Raw genomic sequence first — 21,725 nt, 5'->3', positions numbered from 1 at the left:
GTTATATTAATAATGCTGCCCCTTACTGTAATGACTTGTGTATGAGCCCATTGGCTGTCACACGCCACTAGCCCCTCCTCCCCTCCTATTTGCTGTCAGGTAGCTCATAGCTGAGTGGGAGGGGCACTGAGGGTCTGGGGGCGTGGCTGGCAACACTTTAAAGTCCACACTGTAGTGAATTGTGTCTCTGGATCACAGAAGAGTAAGCAGCAGCGTGGGAGCCATCATGGAGATTTCCACGGTGAGTGTGAGCCTTTACTGCCAACTCTCCCCTACATTTCTCCCCCTACATTTCTCCTGTGGGTCTCTGACCCCGAGCCTCTCCCATTGGCACCGCAGGCACTGGGGCAAAGGGCACTGGGCTAGTGGAACTGTCATGACTGTTATTATATCATATTATAGTCACAATATTATAGGGGGCCTGTCATTAACCCATGCAATGCACATGCCCTTTGAGCATAGGGCTGCTAGTGAATGTGCCCCCTGTATCAGTTGTATATACAAAGGACCTGTTATGCTGTTAGATATTTTCAGTATATGGATATATGTGCATAAATACACGTAGATGAACTTCAACTCCCAGAATCCCTCCTTAGCCTGACATTGCAGAACTCCTGGGCGCCCTTTAACAGCTGCCTGGATCACTGCATAGCAACAAGTGCCGCAATGATACTTGGGCATGCTGGGCAAAGCGTAATTGGTGGAGGGGGCTGTAGCACTGAGCATGCTGGGAAATGAGCCCCCATTACATATATAACTAAGCCTATTTATGTCGCCCTGTACTACTACGCCCATCAGCATAGTTTTGTTGAATTGCGGCTGCCAGGGGCTTCTGGGAGTTGTAGTTCAGCCACGGTGGGCGTGCAAGTTGGAAATTCCCGCTGAAATGAAATCTGAATCAGGGTGAAGCTTTTGGTTAAAGGGGACAAAATCGTCATATTTGTATAAATGGCACTCGTTTTATAAATCTCCCCCATTCATTCCAAAGGGGAACCTTGACTTTGCCTCCTCTTCTCCCTCTGCTCATTGTCCATGTTGCCGTGAGCCAATCAGGAGCGGGGGGCTGATTATCAGGTTGCTGGGAGACCAGTGAGAGGGGCCTGTGTTGCTATGGGGCTGCCCCACGCTATGAACTGCTGTCACACCATGGGAGGGGCCTAAGTGTCAGAGGCGAGCTGTGTGTGTGACTGTGTGTGTGAGAAAGGGCATGGTGGGAAATGGCACTGCAATACAGAACATAACAAAGTAAAAGTATAAATGAGAATAAGAATGTTTGGTCCTGTATCAGTCACAGTTATAACCAGTAGTGATAAGTGTCAAACAACTGGACTTGCTGAGTTGCCCCCACACGTCTGAGCAGCTTCTTTTCAGTTCTACCCCCACCCACGAGGCGAAACCAAGGGACCAAGGGAGTTGTTTCCTTCTTCGTACCTATGGGGCCCCCAGGCCCAGACTGGGTTCTGGCAAATGCCAGAGGGGCTGCTGTAGGATACCACCATAGACAGTATTTATTGGGCTGGTGGAGAGTTGTTTGGGCCTCTGTGTACTTGAAATGCCAGGGCTTATACTGAATCCCAGTCCGGACCTGGGGCCCCCTCAGAACTTACTTCCTGGTGCTGGTTGTACCTCTGCAATCCCTCTATTTCAGGGTTGCCAGGTTTACATTTCAAAACCAGTCAAAGACTGAAAAAGATCTAAAAAGTAGCCAAAAGTCATTTTAAAAGTAGCCCAAAAACAGCCAAATTTGTGCACTGAAAAATCTTAATAAAATCCCAGTCCATCAGTTGCCCGTGTATCCCATGCAGCAGGACACAACGGCCCAATCAGTCGCTCAGTAGCCCCTCACCTGCCCAGCGAATCCTACCCACACCAAACAGTGCCCACTGGACCCTGTTAAAGTGCCCGGCCCTACACACCATACCCACCCACTACTGTGCCCTGGAGGAATTGGCTGTGCCCCTTACATTGGGCGGCAACAATACTACACAAACACGCGCACAAGTCACCACACAGCACGGCCACTCAGTCTCTCTTTACACAGCTTTCACGTAAACTCTGACCCAATCCCAAATTGCCTTTCCCCCTCCGGCTCAAGTCAGTGAAGCACTTCAATTTGCATTAAAAAAAAATGTACGTTCGTTGGCGGGTTTGGACTTTTAAAACCTGCCACTACGTTTTAAAACCAGTCCAATTTGCCTCTAAACCCGCCAACCTGGCAACCCTGCTCTATTTAGTCTCCTCCCCTGACAAAGAATGCAGCATGGGGCAATAGCTCATCTTATGAGTCGAACCAATGGTGTGACCCTTACTGGGTCCCCCTGTTTCTCAACGCACCCCCCACAGGCCCAGATTGCACGCCAGTGCTCTTGCGCCTGCGTGAGGTGGTGGTGGTGGGCGCTAGGACTGGGTCATGGGGTATACTCCCCAGTAGTTACTCCATTGAGCAGATCATTCCTTCACAATGTGGTTCCCTTTATACACAAGGTTAGGAGCTGCCAAAGTGCTTTATTCAGCCAGTACTGGGTCTCAGCTTATCTTGAGAGCAGAACATTAATTCTCTGAATAATTGCATCCATTCCTTTCCCCTGTATGATGATAGGACATTAATTGTCCATATATTTGCATTTATACATGTGGATCGAAACTAGGGATGCACCAAACCTTGCTTCCTGGGGAATAGATTTGACCAAATACTGAACCAAATCAGATCCCTTAGCGGTGCTGCCAATCTGCAGTGTGTGACTGTGCCAATGTGTGTGTGTGCAGCCTGTTTTACCGCTGTATATGTTTGGACTTGGTTCATCCATGTTCTTGGATTCGGTTGAATATGAATCCTGCTCAAAAAAGGCTTGGTTTTTGTTGAATTCTGAACCGACTCCAAGATTTGGTGCCAGGGCCGGGCCAAGCTGACCGAACAGACGGCCAGGGAAAGGGGGGCCCCGTCAAAGATGTTTGTTAGGGGGGCCCAAGCCATAGTTGTTATGCTGCTGCCCTGGCCATGGCCTGTTTTGTAGTCTTCAGTCAGCTACTTATCACTAGGGGAGTTGTATAGATGAACAATATAAAGAATACTACTGCACAATCAGTATGACAGCTCCAACACATGGCTAAATGCAGATATACACTGTATAACATGCATCTCCTTCTCTTGCAGGACTCAAACATGTTGGTAGCCCTGGCAGCGATAGGAGTAACAGTGTTATTGTTCCTGATTAAAGCTCTGGGATCTGGGGCTAAGAAAGCACCGGTCACTCTGCTGGACCCCAATGCAAAGTACCCACTACCTCTTATAGAGAAACAGGTACTGGCGTCATCGTTACAATCAGTCATTAACTTCTTTGCCCTTTGGAACGTCTCTGACACTGGCAGCTAATGGGGCCAAGGCTGATTCTCTATTAGTGATCAGTAACATGAGCCTAACTAGCAGCCTGAGGCTGACACTCCGTAATACAGTATAAAAGCCATAATTAAGCCACTCAGTTGTCTGCAGAGGATATAACGTTAAAATCTAACTTTTATTAACAATTTTAAAGATTATATTCACAACTCTGTGACATAAACTAAAGAAAATATTAACCTAAAAATAAATGTTAAATTCTAAGGGGCAAATTCACTAACCTGCGGAGTTGCGCTAGCGAAGGCTTCGCCGCACTTCGTCAGGCGAAGTTTCGCCAGGGCGCCGCTAATTCACTAAATCACGTCAGAAAATGGGCGAAGTAACTAAATGACGTACTGTTATAGAATTTGTGCTAGCGTTAGCCACTTCGCGCTTAAGTGAATTTGCCCCAAGCGACATTCTAATCCACATGCAGTACTGCTATTGGATGCAGTGTCTGTCCTGTGTTATTCTCTGCACTGCTGGTTCTGACTGTGGCAACAATGTAAGCAGATGCCAGCTGTTTAACAGACTTATAAAGAAGCATACACACAAGGCATTGTGGGAAATGAAGTCTGGGCTAGAGTAGGACTGGCTTCTGCTACATTGCCTCCATAGTCAGAACCAGCAGTGAGGGCAGAGAATAGCATACAGTAGATATTTTCAGCAGATATAAAGCAGATATTTTCTTTCAATGGACAAAATTTTGTTGTTGTGTTTACAGCCCCGTTAAAAAGCAGTTCATCTTGAAATTATCTTTTTCCCCTTATGTCTAGGAAATCAGCCATGACACTAAGAAATTCAGGTTTGGCCTCCCCTCTGCAGAGCATGTCTTGGGGCTCCCTGTAGGTAATGCACGGCTTTGCTTGCTTTCCTATTGATTTAATAGGGTTAATTCCACAACTGTTAAAGGTGGTTCACCTTTAAGTTAACTTTTAAGTATGTTATAGATTGGCCAATTCTAAGCAACTTTTCAACTGGTCTTCATTATTTATTTTTAATAGTTTCTTTTAATTATTTGACTCTTTCCCTCTGACTCCTTTCCAGCTTTCAAATGGGGATCACTGATACCATCTAAAATCAAAGGCTCTACATTTATTGCTGTTGCTACTTTTTATTACTCATCTTTCTATTCAGGCCTCTCCTATTTATATTCCAGTCTCTTATTCAAACGCAGTGCATGGTTGCTAGGATAATCGGGATCCTAGCAACCAGATGGCTGAAACTGCAAACTGGAGCGCTGCTGAATAAAAAGCTAAATAACTCAAAAACTACAAATAATAAAAAGTGAAAACCAATTGCAAATTGTCTTAGAATTTTTTTTTTATTTTTTTTTAATTACTCGGGGGCAGCCATATTGGACACTGGGGGCTGGGCTACTTTCTTTATGACACACCCACCTGTATATAAAGCTGTTGAATCAGCACATAACTGGGGTGATAGTGATATCACTATTTTTAACTTTTTTTTAATACCCTGTGCGTATATGGGGCGCTGAAAATGTTTAATATTGGGATGCGCTCAGCAGCGCCTCATACTGACTGGATGTGGTATGTACATTACATTACACTGGGCTTCAGCAATTGAGTGAGTTAGGTTGCCACCTTTCCTTTTACCCACCCAAACATGAAGGGGACAGGGCAGCATGATGTAGAGGTGCAGTCGTGGTGGGCACTGGGCCAGTCAGGGGCAGGTTTGGGTGGATCAGGGACGAGCCTGTTGGCTCCAGAGTTAATGGAGGGAGTGTGTATTGGGCACTCATTGGGTATCATTGAGATTTAGCAGTTACCTTACAAATTCTCCCCCTGCACAGGTCAGCATATTTACCTCTCTGCCAAGGTCAATGGGAGCCTGGTCGTTCGGGCGTATACGCCGGTGTCCAGCGATGAAGTCAAGGGCCACGTGGATCTGGTTGTGAAGGTAAATATATATGCAATTATTATCTTTATTATATATAATTATATTCGGATTCCTGTAGGAGTATAGGAGTTTGTCACAGTCCTGTCAGTCATCATATCATGTGCTCAAAATGTAATTATCAAAGGGTTAAATGGCAGCCCACATTTGCATTTATCCACGTGAGTGTTAGGCTGCCATACTGCTTGTCACAACACAAGCACGGTTAACAATAACCGGCAGCCCTGTGTGCACATCATTATGTTGAAATGATCTAAGGAATATTATCCAACCTGAAGTATGTGATGAGGCAGCTATTAGCAGTATAAAACCGCTACTATCATGAACATCGCTAAACACTATGTTGCTTGTATCGCGGCTGCAGAGCTTCCTATTGTACTGCAATGTGTTCTGACACGTTTGCTCTCTTCTCAGGTGTATTACAAAAACGTAAATCCTAAATTCCCCGACGGAGGCAAAATGTCGCAGCACCTGGACAGTCTCAAAATAGGGGAAACAATTGATTTCCGGGGTCCGAATGGGCTTCTTGTCTACAAAGGGAAGGGTAAGTGAAATTTGTTATAAGGGGTTCCCTGTATGGGCCTGTGCATTAGGCACACACTAATGTATACTGTATAAGTTGGGTTGCACTAAGCTAAAGAGCCTGATTGGATATCCTATTTTGGGTGCCCCCCACCCTAATGTAAGGTGTGTTGGGTCTGGACCAGAGAACAGAATCAATGGCAGAAATGGTGGGAGAACGCTGATGGAGCTGAATATCAGTTGCTATGTGAGTCTAGGTGGTAACTGGTGTAATGGCAGATACATTAGATAGTTTCAAGGAAGGGTCGGATGCCTTTTTAGTAAGTGGGAAAATATAAGGTTATTGATACTTTTTCTCTGTCCCTATCTTCTTTTCTCATTGTTACATTCTTCTTCCCTTTCTTGTTCTTAACAGGGAAATTTGCCATCAGACCAGATAAGAAGTCTGAACCAAAGATCAAGGTGGCCAAACACGTGGGGATGCTTGCTGGTGGAACTGGTATGAACAAAGAATTAACTGCATGTACAGATGTGGGATAGGCCAGTGGTTAACAAGCCACAACCTTAAAGAGATACCAACTGGACATGTGATACACAAAACTGTACTGGAATCCATGCAGCCCTGCAATTGGTCTGTCTGAGAGTCCTGATTATGCTCTTCTCAGTTCTGCCACTCCTGTCACATTGACCAATAGAAGTGGAGAAGATGCTGGGCACCTTAATTGGCTTTTAGGCTGCCCCCATACAGGCCCGGATTTCTCAGAGGCCACTAGGTCCTAGTGCTAGCACTCGTGTGGCCTCGCCACAAATCCAGTCCTGCCCCCATACAATGTTTTGGGGCAGGTGAGGTGGAGGGGGGAACCCACAGCTTGCGAAATCTTTATTAAAATATATAATTAATGCTACTCATTGTTTTTTCTTAACTGGGATTGTTTTAACCCGATCCTTGGATCTGATGTCTGTTTCATATTAGGGCTCTGAGTTATATAGAATTTCTGGTATAACGCAAGACAGGACTGCCATTCTACCCAAAAAGGCTAGAATGACCAGGAAAAATAAACTTTTCCCATCTAAGCACAAAAAAATAACACTGTTGCCGAACTGCACTAATTTATAGATCTGTATACGTTACTGGGTGCAATTTAAAGGAACAGTAACACCAAAAAAAAAGAGATGGCAATATAATATACTGTTGCCCTGCAGTGGCAAAACTGGTGTGTTTGCTTCAGAAACTCTACTACTACTATAGTTTATATAAACAAGCTGCTGTGTAACCATGGGGGCAGCCATTCAAACGCAAGCTATACAGTAGATACAGATACAATCCCATTGTATACTACAGAGCTTATCTATTATCTGCTGTGTATACTGTGCCTTTTCTCTTTTTTCAGCTTTGAATGGCTGCCCCCATGGCTACACAGCAGCTTGTTTATATAAACTATAGTAGTACTTATCTGTTATCTACTGTGTATCCTGTGCTTGAATGGCTGCCCCCATGGCTACACAGCAGCTTGTTTATATAAACTATAGTAGTACTTATCTGTTATCTACTGTGTATCCTGTGCTTGAATGGCTGCCCCCATGGCTACACAGCAGCTTGTTTATATAAACTATAGTAGTACTTATCTGTTATCTACTGTGTATCCTGTGCTTGAATGGCTGCCCCCATGGCTACACAGCAGCTTGTTTATATAAACTATAGTAGTACTTATCTGTTATCTACTGTGTATCCTGTGCTTGAATGGCTGCCCCCATGGCTACACAGCAGTTTGTTTATATAAACTATAGTAGAGTTTCTGAAGTAAACACACACGTTTTTCAAATGTAGCACGACAGTACATTTTATTGTTCTCACTTTTCTCAAATTTTTTGGTGTTACTGTTCCTTTAAACTTATTTTATTAAGATGGCAACATTGTTCTTATCTTAATAGAATTATACAAGTTATTCTTGTGTTTCACATCTGCTTTGTCACTGACATACTGCCCCCATGTGTCTGTTCCAGGGATTACACCCATGTTGCAGCTGATTCGTCAAATCACCCAGGATCCCAATGATAACACAAAATGCTACCTCATCTTTGCTAATCAGGTAACTATTAATGTCACTGTCACATTGTGTCTCTTGCACCAGGGCTCATTGACTAATGCAAGTGCAAAGTGGAAATATATATATATAATACACAAAAGCCATGAATATCTTGTAAATTATATCCTTATAAACGGTGAGTAGTGATGTCATCAGTTATAAACGGTGAGTAGTGATGTCATTTCTGTCACATGACTCACTAAAATTTGTGTATTATAATTAATAAAGTACCCCCAGTTGTAAAATATGAGGATATTATAAGTTACCTCGGAGTTCCATGACCTGTATAAAAACACTCGGCCTTCGGCCTCGTGTTTTTATATGGTCATGAAACTCCTCGGTAACTTATAATATCCTTATATTTTACAAGAGGGGGTACTTTATTCACTATATATATATATATATATATATATATATATATATATATATATATATATATATATATATATATATATAAAGGTACATGGCCATGTTCTGACCTACAACACAGAATGCAGGCACCACTTTAGCAATTACATTTACAGATATCTGAAAATGTGTAATGAATGTATATTGGAAAATTGCTTTCATTACGCCAAAAATCCTTTGGGGTTCAGGTCAACAAATATATATGGCTGCCTGCAAAACTCAGCTGGAGGATTCTTACAGGTCATTAATATCATGGAGAAGTATATTTCAGCTCTGTATCTGGTGATCATTGGGACTGTTGTTTATATTTGTATTGTATTTGCAGACAGAAGACGACATCTTGCTACGATATGAACTGGAAACTGTAGCCAAGAGCCACCCGGAACAGTTTAAGCTTTGGTACACGCTGGATCGGCCCCCGCAAGGTAGGACTTTTCTCTGGACCTTCCGTAATCTCTATGAGCAACTATGAGAGTTGGGTTATCACTGGCCCCTGTTAATAAAAATGATATTTTATGCACCCTGCCTAGCTGAGAGTACCCACAGGTGCAGGTAGCACAAGGACCTAACTAGATCTGTGGGTGCTATCGCTGGAGCAGGGTAGTGACCCTAACCCTGTGGCTAGGGGAGGCTAGTAGGTAGACATTCCCCCACCTGTTCCCTAGGGGTAGGACTTCACCATCGATTTCCCCAAAGCACTGCGCAAAAAAGCAGGCATCAAATCGGATGCGACGGAAATAAGGTAAGTGAATGCATTGTCGCATGAAGTCGCAGCGTTGGTCCGTTGCGACTGTCGGATGCAGATGCTGCACGCTGCGTCTGCATCCGACAGTCGTGTCGCGTCGGATCAGCACTGCAACTTCATCCATTTCCATTACTTTCCTTATTTCTGTCGCAGCCTGCGTTTTTGGGCAGGGTGTCAGATCGCGCAGAAATCGTCTGTGAAGTCCTACCCTTACTTGCATGGAATTCAGATGTGCAATAAGGGAGTACTAGTGTATGAAGGCAACACAGCTATATAATAAGGCAACACAGCTATATAATTGCCACCTGCCATAAAGACTGGTGCCATTTTCTATCAATCTGATGAGAGTTTTCCCAGACGCAAGTGCTTCTTGAATGAGCACTAAAGGGGGTGCGATTTTGCCCCATTTTAGCATCAAGTGTTAGGGCGGTGCACCACTGTCCAGTCATGCCCTTGCCGTCCAACCTCTTAAATGTCATGCCTTGGGCTCAGGAAAATAAAGTTCTGCAGTTGTAGCTCTGTCTTGTCCTATGCTATACCAGCTGAGCATGCTGGGAGTTGAAGTTCACAACTCTATTTATTTCTTCTTCATTAAAGGCATCTCCTTTGCTTTGCAGGGTGGAAGTACGGCTCTGGTTTTGTTACTGCAGACATGATTAAAGAGCACCTGCCTCCTCCGTCCGAGGATGTCCTTGTGCTGATGTGCGGGCCTCCTCCCATGATCCAGTTTGCGTGCCAAGACAACCTGACCAAGCTTGGGTACCCCGAGGCTGGAAGGTTTGCTTACTAGTGTATAAATAAATCCAGAGCCTCCTGTGCCAGGGGATATTGCCAAGCTGCTTTTTTATGCCAATGCCATGGACAAACTTCGGGCATTTTCCCAGGGAAATATCAGAACAGCTGGGGGTATCCCATAACATTCCAATGCTCAGGTTCTACCACCTGCCCCAGTGGTACCGTAAGGGCTGTGCCAACACCATTCCTGTCCAGTTCACACTAGGCAATACCTTCGGATCTGCTGGGAACTTTCCATTTATGTCCAATTTTCACATAACTCAGTGGGTTTTTATATTATATTTCACCGGAATCCAGATGCACCAGAGCATGCTGGGATTAGTTTAACCCATGCCTGGGATCTGATGTCTGTTTCACATGAAGAACTCTCAGTCATTTGTGTGAATAATTGATTCAATGGATAGATGCAGAATCTGCAAATGTTTAATAAATATGAACTGACGTCTACTTTTACTTACTGTCTTGCTCGTCACTTACAATACAGGTCAGGGAACTCTATCACTCATATATTATATGGGATAGTACCCCCTACTGTAAATGATAAGGATATTATAAGTCACTGAGGGGTTCTGTGAACATATAAAGGCACAAGGCTGCAGGCTGAGTTATACAGGGAACTCTAAGCATCACTCATGTATTATAAGGGATAATGTACCCCCTACTGTAAATGATAAGGATATTATAAGCCACTGAGGGGTTCTGTGAACATATACAGGCACAAGGCTGCAGGCTGAGTTATACAGGGAACTCTGAGTATCACTCATGTATTATAAGGGATAATGTACCCCCTACTGTAAATGATAAGGATTTTAGAAGTCACTGAGGGGTTCTGTGACCATATAAAGGCACAAGGCTGCAGGTTGAGTTATACAGGGAACTCTGAGTATCACTCATGTATTATAAGGGATAATGTACCCCCTACTGTAAATGATAAGGATTTTAGAAGTCACTGAGGGGTTCTGTGACCATATAAAGGCACAAGGCTGCAGGCTGAGTTATACAGGGAACTCTGAGTATCACTCATGTATTATAAGAGATAATGTACCCCCTACTGTAAATGAAAAGGATATAAGAAGTCACTGAGGGGTTCTGTGACCATATAAAGGCACAAGGCTGCAGGCTGAGTTATACAGGGAATTCTGAGTATCAGGCGTGATATTCGAATATTTATTGGGGCCGAGGGCAATAACTCACTGACAACTTTTCATAGTTGCGCTTATTCTAGTCTGACCTTGCCTGTCCCTGACCTGTGCTGTATCGCTGCCTGGTCGGACACTAGACTGTTGCTGACCATTTATCTGGATCTCATTTCTGTACTGCATTACCGATTGGTTTGACCCTGGCCTGTTTATCTTGATTATGCTTCTGGTTCCTGATTGGGTACCGCTCAACCAGTTTGACATTGACCTCGGCCTGTGACCCAGACTATACTTCTGGTCCCTGACTTTGCACTGCTCTGTCTATCTGGTATTGACCCGGCCTGTTCCATGACTAGGATTCCTGTTCCCTGTCCCTCCAGTACAAGTTTGGTTCCCGTGCCTGCTCAGACCTCCACCCTTGGTCCTCTCATATTAAGACCTGGCAGCATCCAAGTAGCAGAGGGCTCCTCCCGAAGCGAAAGTCAGCCAGAAGCATGAGCTGAGACCAGCACCTTTTTTTCTGGGTTTTGGGATACCCTTCATTACACCACTATACCTAATTCCCAAACTGCAGAGCTGGGCAGCTATGTTGACAGCTACCATCATGTTTGGCTGCATCACTTGTGGTCCTTGGCTCCCTGTTTGCTATTCAAGATCAAACACAAACAGTATGCAGGAAAAGGGTCATTTTCAGGAGTAGTTTTGATGTGGTCTAGGGGTGGGACAGGGTGGGCTACATAGGAGTTTAAATAGTTATAAAGTGATATAGGGAGGTTTTCTAAAGAACATACTCCTTCTGCATTTCCAATGAACGCATTTTTCCAACAGGTGCCCATTAAGTGATAGTAACTGACACCAGAAAAAAAGAGAAAAAAAAATGAGCAACTTTATTGCACTCATTAATATAACAGCAATGGAAAAAAAACAGAGAGATCGGGTGCAATCTACAGTCATTGCGCAGGGAAGAAGCTAAAATCATTATACAGTTCCAATATATACAGACAGCGCTAAAAAACATGAAAATAAGAAAAAAACACAATGATAGTGGCCAATGGTTTGAGCCTCTATTTGCCATGTACTGTAGAGTTGATGCCACGGACATGAAGTACCATTATCCTGTATAGATTCAACACTTCTGAGCTCCTTTCTGATATCAGACCTGTCTCATCACCATCAGTGTCTCAATGGGCCTCCTAGTACCCCGGAAGGCAGGAACTATTTTTCTTGCACAGCTAGTGAAAGGCAGTGACCTCTCTTCCAATGTGCCCTGGAGTGCGATTTACTCATCTTATAAGGCCCCTAGAGGAATATGATTGGGACTAGTTTACTTAGAAAATGAAAGCAAACACCACTGGAGCAATAAAGCACTTATGTTAAAAAATGAGCCCCCACGTGTCCCATATAGTTCATCCTCTACAGACAAGAGGGCCTGTTTTTGATTTGTACGTCGAGTTTCCTCTAGTTTCTGCCATTGTTTTAAGCTCCCACGGGAATGCTGAAATGTCCAGTTGTCCTATGGTCTTATCTCCAAGTACCATATGCAGATAAGAACCTGTAATTGTTTAGCAGCTCATCTTGACTGAGCATGTTCTGAAATAGAAATGGTTAGGCATGAGTCAACCAATAATAAACTTGCCTCATATATAAATAAGACAATATTACAACATATTATAACAGATATAGCTGTAGGGACGGGACTGTGATGATAGCAGGTATAGTAGAGAGAGATGGTGCCTATAGTAACAGTGGATAATAGTCTCTGGGAAGGGAGTGTGACTGTGGGATAGCAGGTATAGTAGGGAGAGATGGTGCCTATAGTAACAGTGGATAATAGTCTCTGGGACAGGAGTGTGACTGTGGGATAGCAGGTATAGTAGGGAGAGATGGTGCCTATAGTAACAGTGGGATAATAATCTCTGGGACAGGAGTGTGACTGTGGGATAGCAGGTATAGTAGGGAGAGATGGTGTCTATAGTAACAGTGGATAATAGTCTCTGGGAAGGGAGTGTGACTGTGGGATAGCAGGTATAGTAGGGAGAGATGGTGTCTATAGTAACAGTGGATAATAGTCTCTGGGAAGGGAGTGTGACTGTGGGATAGCAGGTATAGTAGGGAGAGATGGTGCCTATAGTAACAGTGGGATAATAATCTCTGGGACAGGAGTGTGACTGTGGGATAGCAGGTATAGTAGGGAGAGATGGTGTCTATAGTAACAGTGGATAATAGTCTCTGGGAAGGGAGTGTGACTGTGGGATAGCAGGTATAGTAGGGAGAGATGGTGCCTATAGTAACAGTGGGATAATAGTCTCTGGGAAGGGAGTGTGACTGTGGGATAGTAGGTATAGTAGGGAGAGATGGTGTCTATAGTAACAGTGGATAATAGTCTCTGGGAAGGGAGTGTGACTGTGGGATAGTAGGTATAGTAGGGAGAGATGGTGTCTATAGTAACAGTGGATAATAGTCTCTGGGAAGAGTGTGACTGTGGGATAGCAGGTATAGTAGGGAGAGATGGTGCCTATAGTAACAGTGGATAATAGTCTCTGGGAAGGGAGTGTGACTGTGGGATAGCAGGTATAGTAGGGAGAGATGGTTCTTATAGTAACAGTGGATAATAGTCTCTGGGAAGGGAGTGTGACTGTGGGATAGCAGGTATAGTAGGGAGAGATGGTGTCTATAGTAACAGTGGGATAATAGTCTCTGGGAAGGGAGTGACTGTGGGATAGCAGGTATAGTAGGGAGAGATGGTGTCTATAGTAACAGTGGATAATAGTCTCTGGGAAGGGAGTGGGACTGTGGGATAGCAGGTATAGTAGGGAGAGATGGTGTCTATAGTAACAGTGGATAATAGTCTCTGTGAAGGGAGTGTGACTGTGGGATAGCAGGTATAGTAGGGAGAGATGGTGCCTATAGTAACAGTGGGATAATAGTCTCTGGGAAGGGAGTGTAACTGTGGGATAGCAGGTATAGTAGGGAGAGATGGTGTCTATAGTAACAGTGGATAATAGTCTCTGGGAAGGGTCTGTGACTGTGGGATAGCAGGTATAGTAGGGAGATACTGGGGGAGACAAGAGAGGGATAAACACATTGAGCTGACATGGAAATAAATCTTTATATAATGGATTTATTTACTTGCTTATTTAAACAGTTTCCATCTTGAATCCATACACAGATCCCACAATATAAAGAAACACATTTTTAAATAGGAGGTTTCTGACAAATTCCTAAGCACAGAGATAAATATTAGGATCAAAGAAAGAAATACTTACTGTGAGGTTATTAATTCCATCAGAGAAAGCCCCTATTTGCTTTACCATACCATCCGAGTGCTCCATCTGCAAAACCAGCCACATGAATAAGACGCCTCCAATCGTACAGATATATTTGTCTCATGCAAAATGAAATCACATCATTCTCCAAAGGTGAAGGATGACAAGACAGCAGTAATCAAGCAACATGCTGAATGATGCAAGCATAGTGTTGTCCCCAGCTTGTGGTAGTTCGGACCAAATGGGTTCAGACCAGTGCTAGATTCACCCCATACTCTGCTGTTTCCTATTATTGGGTCCCTATTTCTTTTTTGCTTGGCTTCCCATTCATAACTCCATTACTTTAAACTTCTACACTGCACTTTATTTTGGACAGTGCGTCTTGTAACCCAACCCCATTCTCTTACTCTTCGGCACGCCTCTCTGCTTTCAATATTTACTTCTCTTCTCCCATCATTATCCAATCTTGTTCTCTTAATCTTCTTTTCTCCACTCTGTTTTCAGGATTCTTTTTTAAATCATAACCCATCCCCATATACTTATAAACTCCACTCTACTTTGAACACTTGCTTTTCAGCAAACACATTCACTTGGCTCCAGAGCTTACTTGCATCTCTTCTCCATTATGACCCGATCCCATTCTCTTGAGCTTCTTTCCTCTACTCTGCATTCAACATTTGGTTCTCTTCTCCACTTGCAATCCAAACACATTAACTTGGCTCTGGAGCTTACTTGCATCTCTTCTCCTTCATAACCCAACCCCATTCTCTTGAGCTTTTTTCCTATACTCTGCATTCAACATTTGCTTCTCTTATCCACTTGCAATCCAAACACATTCACTTGACTCTGAAGGTTGCTTGCATCTCTTATCCCTCATTACCCAACCCCATTCTCTTGAGCTTCTTTCCTCTACTCTGCTTTCAACATTTGCTTGTCTTCTCCACTTGCAATCCAGACACATTCACTTGGCTCTGGAGCTTACTTGCATCTCTCCTTTTCTCATTACCCAACCCCATTTTCTTGAACCTCTGTCCGATCTTTTGTTTCAACATTTGCTGTTCTTCTCACATCAAAACCCAATCCCATTTGCTATAATTCTTTGAACATTTTGAATCTTCTCCCTTCAAAACTCATTCTGTCAAGCTTCTCTGGATATTATAATGGATATCCACCGAAAGTCTTCTACAAGTTTATGTCAAATGTTTCCCCAGATCTTCCAGATTATACACCTTTATGATCAGGTAGTTATAGTTACCAAACCACTGCTAACCTGCTGGTGTTATATAAAGAAGCAATGGTGATGATGGTGTGAGGACAGCTACTGTAACATTTTGACCAGCCTTTGATAGGTCATGTTGCATAAGGTAAGGCAAGACCTTGTTTCTTTAGGGCTACACTCACTATAAAATCATTGTCCAACACTGAAATGTTTTATTTTTCAGCCACAACTACTTTCAAGTTTGGAAGAGATCTTTACTCTTTCTAATCACATCTAAGCGATCCCATAAAAATCATTCCTTGAGAACTGGGCTACTCTTTGGACATTTCAAAAGGGTAGTTGGAGATGGAAGTAGTAGTAGACTTGAGTCCACTAAGGTTGGAGAATTTGACTGAAATTCACAAGTATGACAGAATTTCAGTGACATAACATGTTTAAAGAACAAGGTTTCCATCAGTTTTTCCTCTCGTTTGGCCAACAATGACGTCTCCCATAGAAACTTATGCCAGGTCTGGAGTTCTATGAAATTTTATCTAAACGTCTGCCAAAATTCTGTATAAACCGGTTGACATGAGACAAAAATGGCTGAAATACCATCATCAAAAATCGGTTGGAGATTATAGACAAGGACACTTTTTGGTGAAATAAAGATTTTATAAATAGTTGAAGTAGGAAAATCGGATGCATTGTTCTGTATCAGAGGTCCCCAATGTTTTTTTTTACCGGAGAGCCATATTCAAATTTAAAAATTGCTGGGGAGCAACACAGGCATAAAAAAATATTCCTAGGTGCAAAATAAAGGCTGTGATTGACTATTTGGTAGCCCTGGCAGGCTACAGGATGATCTGTTTGGCAGTACACTAAGTGTTTATACAACCAAAACTTGCCTCCATGCCAAGAATTCAAAAATAAGCACCAGCTTTGAGGCCAATGGGAGCAACATCCAAGAGGTTGGTGAGCAACATGTTACTCATAAGCTACTGGTTGGGGATCACTGTTCTATACATTGGTTAATAAACTGGTGGCAATTATCTGCAGACAACGATGGTAAAATGATTACCACCAAAGTTAAGGAGGATAGAGAAGCCAAGAGATATTCAGGATATGTATGTTAGTTCTCTGAGTTCAGTTCTCATGAGATTAAAGAGCTTCTGATCCCACTGTCAGGCTGGAAAGTACTTGTTATTGAAACTATTGTGGGCAATGCAACCTGTAGACCTTCAACTATTGAACTGCAAAAACATTGAAGTCCATTACTGTTCTTCCCTTAGCCTGCAAGGTGCATACGTTTCCCAGCATGCCATGCAGTTACCTCAGATAGACACAACTGGTTATGGAAAGAAATGCCATGAAAAAGGACCATGCAACCTATAGACCTTCAGCTACTGGACTACAAAAATGTTGGGCTCTGTTTATGTTCCTCACTTAGCCTGCAAGTTGTATAAGTTTCCCAACATGCCATGCAGCTAACTCAGATTGCCTGGGAGTTGCTTCTTCCAAATGTACACACACACTTACTACATAAGGGCTGGGGGAATAGCAGGCACAGCTGAAGAGTCACCTCTGATCTTCTGCCCTGCTGAATAACCAATGGCCGTCTTAGGTTGACTCAGCTTTGGTCACTGTTTGCAGCAAAGTTACAAGAGGACTGACACTATGCTGATGCGTTTCCTCTGGCAGGACATTATTCATGCTTGCCTGATAACATACAGCACAACATACAGCACACACAGCATGCCATAGTAATTGGCTTGGACTTGTTCAGTCTGTGTATTACTTGCCCATGGTAGGAGGTGACTAAAATAACATTATGGTGCCCAATAACTTGTCACCTGCCATGGATTCTACCGCTTCTTCGCATTTAATATATTAAAGTTTTATTGGGAAAACATGTGTGGTCAAGTCTGTCTTTAGAGGGTCCTAATGGGGTCAACTGCTACTGCCGGTTTTAGGTAAGAGGAGTAAAGTAGGTGTCTGGTTCATTAAGGTTTTTCAATAGAGTGACCTCATCGTAACCATAAAACAAACATAAAAAAAACACTCTTTGGGCAGAAGAACCAATTGAAATTTGTTTTACTGAATATTTATAGAAAAATAAAAGTAAACGTCAAGCCTCCATATACATAGAGCACTTATGCTTTAACAAGATCCATTTATTATACAGGTTCCCTAATGCGACTAATTTTTTCTTTGAACCATATACACTATGATACATCATTTGTATTTAACAATCTTATGGGGATGGCAATTTTATCCGACATTCTCTCTCTGCGTAAGTAATATTTACACTGTTTCTGTAATCCCGGGGATATTTTAATTCTAGTGGATAAGGTAAGGCATATCGGGCTGGGCATTAGCTGGTGCTCCTCAAGTCTCTTGGGAAAACAAAAAGTTCTATGGAATGCACTGTAGCCTCGATGATGATATGGGGAGGCCATGTATGTGAGGTTAGGAAGAGGAGATAAATGACGATGTGTAGTTATTTGATAAACACCAAGGATTATGGGAAATGGATGCCAGATGCCATCAAACCAGTCTGCCCACCTGCTCCATTTTGTCATTCTCTTTGGTGGAGCTCACGCTTGTGACTTTGAAGTCACTGTAGCCCTTTTGGGTACCATTCACGACGTCTACCGGGCACACGTAATCTGCCGTTTCGTCTAATTTCTTCTTCCGCAGCTGGCCAAAATTTGACAAGCCAATTTTCTTTGGCTGAAATGAAGACAATATTTTTACAACAATTGTAGCAAATTCAATTTATCTTAATATAAATAAATTTTAGGATACTGAGCATGTGCGTAGTTATTAGTAATTTTTTTGGTTGTTTATTGCATATTGGGGTCCCCATGTCTTCAAACTTTTTTTCAGTTCAGGTCTCCCTGAAGGTCCAAGCTTTGGGTAGGGCCTCCCTATACTCATTAAATGGGTACAGCTATTAGAAAATATTGGTAGATTATCTATAGTATAGTTTGGGACATCTAATACATATTTACCCCAAATCTCACACCTAAATAGCCAGCTTGATGGTCAGTTATGGTATCTTGGAGAGTAGAAGACCATTCCCCTCCTGCCACTACTCATGGTTTGCAAACATCTGCTGTAAATGATGAGCATGGAAGGGAATTTTATTTGCTGAAACTAGGGTGGCCACACCAACTAAGACAAGGGCCAGCATGATAAATTAATCATCAATGTACCTTTCCTATTCTTCCAAGCCTCCATATACAGTTATGCTCCATATCAGGGATCCCCAACCTTTTTACCCATGAGCCACATTCAAATGTTAAAAAATGTTGGAGAGCGCCAATTATGGTCGGTTATTGACTATTGGTGGTCCCTATGTGGACTGGCAGCCTACAGGAGACTCTGTTTGGCAGTACACCTAGTTTTTATACTACCAAAACTTGCCTCCAAGCCTGGAAATCAAAAATAAGTACCTGTTTGAGGCCATCCAAGGGGTTGGTGAGCAACATGTTGCTCTTGAGCCACTGGTTGGGGATCACTGCTCTATATCCCCTCCCTTAACATATTGCTTCTACTGATTTGACCAGTCCCCACCCCTGAGGTCACTGTCCCACAATAACTGGGCTTTTTGTAGACTTCTTCTACACAGGGGTTAATCCATAGCGGTACAGAAAAGATGTGCAGTGCGTGAAGCTTTGCTGGCAATATAACCTACCCGGACTTTAGCAGCGGTAGACAAAGGGGAGAAGGTTGTGGAATCCATAATTTCTCTCTTCTCTTGTTGGGCTTCTGGGCCAATTAACAAATTGAAGTTGGTTGCCAAGTGTCTTCTTAATAAGGTCTTTTGGGGTGGAATGTTTAAAAGCATGGCCAAAGTGTCGGCGTTAAATCGGGGTTCCAGTATCTGCGAAATAATGTCAAAGCCATCCCTACATTATTCTGGTGTAGCAACATTAATTAATGTGCTTGTCACAAACTGTACATTTAAATATACATACAATGCAAATATGAATAGACAGATATCAGTACAGCTGACAAAGTTAGCAAGGATCCTACAATGGCAGCAGCAACAACATCGGGCAGCTTTTATTTAACTGAGCCTGTTTTTAATGCAACCATTAAAACACCTCAATGGTGGTTTCTTCTAGTGCCTCAATGCCTTCTTGATGCCTTCTACAGCATGCCAGATTGGGCTTGCTCATCAGTTTTATATCTGACCCAAGGCCTGATGGGATAATAATTAATTCAGGGGCTCCATACCTTTTAACTAATTTAATACAAATGTCAATTTTATTCCACTGGAAGTAAATAATGTACAAGCCAACTCATGGGTTGGGCTGGATGAAGTCTGCACATCATTACTGGGTTTGGGTGATGGTGATGGGGCCTTAATGGTCCTGGCACCTGCTTATATTAGGCACATTTATGTAGGAGAAAATGGTGGGGGTGTTATGGAAGGAAGGATAAATGAGTGTAAGTAATGTGACTAAAGGAAGCAAGTGAGGAGTGGATGAAATATAGAGAGGGCGTATGGGCAAAATGTATGAATGGAGTATACAATAACTGCAATAGTTATCCATACAAGTGCCAGCCTACTGTTTGTTGCAACTGTCATTAAGGGTCCCTAATACTATAGAAATAAAACAAGGCACAAAGACCTGCTTCTTCTATACAGGGTTGATGGAACAGGGCAACAGCTGTAACGTAGCAATGGATTCTGTCTTTTCTCCAAACCCTACCGTAGGTCGGCCCAGGCCAGAGAATTTTTTTTTTATTTTTAGATAAAAATTTGCTTACAATAAGGCCGCCATGGACACCACTGCCACGTAGGTTAGGTGCGTACTCAGCCAAATCCACAGATCTCAGCCACTCCATAACCCTGTGATTGGACCACTGAACCACTTCTGAGGGAGAGATGTTGTTCTGAAAAGCAGAAACCCAAGAAGTCTGCATTTTCTATCGAAGCAGTAAAAACAATTTCCATTTGAAAGGCTCATGAACTAGAGCAAAGTGGGAAGCCTACCTCATCTGCTGGTCGGCGTCGTAGGCAGTGTGGATTGAACTTGTTGGCGTGTAAGACGTGGATGGCACATTTAATACTAAGATGGTGCAGTTGACTGGTGACTTTCAGAAACAGGAGATCATTCTGAAGAATAAAATAAGGAAGTATAAAATAATATCTTATAGACCATGTCATTCATTGATAATTGTCATGAAGGTCTGGCTCCCTGACACCCTTTTATTTTTTAATGAACTAGGGTGGTTGACCCTTGAATGAAAAGAATATGTCATGAACCTTGAATGAGAAGACCATGGCACGACCCTTGAATGAGAAAACCATATCATGACCATTGAATGAGAAGACCATGTCATGACCCTTGAATAAGAAAACCAAGACATGACCCTTGAATGAGAAGACCATGTCATGACCCTTGAATGAGAAAACCAAGACATGACCCTTGAATGAGAAGACCATGTCATGATCCTTGAATTATAAGACCATGGCATGCCCTCCATGTATTCTAATTCTACGCAATCTGCTGTTTTAATTAAGGCAATGGTTCCTACATAGAAGTTCCGCCACCATGCTTCTAGGGTGAGGCCGCTTGGAGGGGCACTGTGCAGTTAGCAACAACTGCCCTCAGGCAATGTGGTGTGGCCAATTGCCACTTCAATCAATCCATACCCATTGGACATCAGCCCTCATTTGTCTTGATCCACCACAGGCCCCACCTACTTCCACTATCTTCACCTGGCTGGAGGAGGCCAATGAAATATCCTTGTGCTCCAGCCATTGATATTATTCAGATTATATGGAGCAGTGACTACATCAATCCTGAACCTAAAAACACAGTCACATGCAAACACAAAGCATTGACCCAATACTCCAAGAATAGCCAAGTCACCTTTGATGTCTTTTCCACTTTCTGTGACCCAGTATCCCCATTTAACTTCCCCCCCCCCCCGTCTCCTGCAATATATTTGGTTACTATTTTCCAATTTTGAGTGTCCTAAGTATTCCCTTCCTTATGTCCAGGAAATGCAATGGAGCAGGCCAGGCTGGTGCATCTGTTCCCTGGGACATGCAAGAATATCTTGGGAGCTGAAAATATCTGCATTCTGCTCTGTTAGGTGGAAATCACTAAAAGTATGTGATGTGCCATAGTCAGAACCCATTGAAAAAACCTTACAAGGATTCACCAAACTGTTGGTTATGAGTTTAACAACACTAGAAGGTCTATAAAGTGGTCCTGCTGCCATCTTGTCCTGCTGTACTTGCTGCCCCC

General features: G+C 42.9%; 2 protein-coding genes across 13 annotated transcripts in view; one reads left to right on the top strand and one right to left on the bottom strand.

The window, feature by feature from the left end:
• Positions 1-153: 153 nt before the first annotated feature.
• cyb5r2.S (cytochrome b5 reductase 2 S homeolog) lies at positions 154-10,303 on the top strand. 2 transcript variants are annotated; one of them, XM_018259697.2, is made up of 9 exons: positions 154-241; positions 3,155-3,301; positions 4,153-4,225; positions 5,190-5,296; positions 5,708-5,837; positions 6,231-6,314; positions 7,820-7,905; positions 8,636-8,735; positions 9,673-10,303. In XM_018259697.2, the coding sequence occupies exons 1-9, from the start codon at positions 227-229 to the stop codon at positions 9,843-9,845; spliced, it is 915 nt and encodes a 304-aa protein (XP_018115186.1). In that variant the 5' UTR covers positions 154-226; the 3' UTR covers positions 9,846-10,303.
• Positions 10,304-11,861: 1,558 nt separating this feature from the next.
• The window catches only part of LOC108715220 (liprin-beta-2), a 93,244-nt gene continuing 83,380 nt past the window's right edge, over positions 11,862-21,725 (bottom strand). For 10 of the 11 annotated variants that reach the window (XM_041560909.1, XM_041560906.1, XM_041560908.1 and 7 more), the window contains 6 exons: positions 20,462-20,584; positions 20,236-20,361; positions 19,154-19,342; positions 18,019-18,186; positions 14,256-14,321; positions 11,862-12,579 (listed from right to left, as the gene is read on the bottom strand). In XM_041560909.1, the coding sequence (XP_041416843.1) occupies positions 12,511-12,579; positions 14,256-14,321; positions 18,019-18,186; positions 19,154-19,342; positions 20,236-20,361; positions 20,462-20,584 (741 nt within the window). In that variant the 3' untranslated portion in view covers positions 11,862-12,510. Of the gene's footprint in view, positions 12,580-14,255; positions 14,322-17,529; positions 18,187-19,153; positions 19,343-20,235; positions 20,362-20,461; positions 20,585-21,725 lie in introns of those variants that run through there. The other variant, XM_041560916.1, reaches the window with a different exon arrangement.

The sequence above is a fragment of the Xenopus laevis genome, chromosome 4S, assembly GCF_017654675.1.
Source record: "Xenopus laevis strain J_2021 chromosome 4S, Xenopus_laevis_v10.1, whole genome shotgun sequence".
Classification (NCBI taxonomy): Eukaryota; Metazoa; Chordata; class Amphibia; order Anura; family Pipidae; genus Xenopus; species Xenopus laevis.
The sequence above is the reverse complement of the archived record's forward strand: the minus strand, read 5'-3'. Positions and strand labels throughout refer to the sequence as shown.

Coding starts and splice junctions, on each gene's coding strand:
- cyb5r2.S (XM_018259697.2), top strand. Junction 7,906..8,635: donor ACCTCATCTTTGCTAATCAG/GTAACTATTAAT, acceptor TTGTATTTGCAG/ACAGAAGACGACATCTTGCT. Junction 8,736..9,672: donor GCTGGATCGGCCCCCGCAAG/GTAGGACTTTTC, acceptor TTTGCTTTGCAG/GGTGGAAGTACGGCTCTGGT.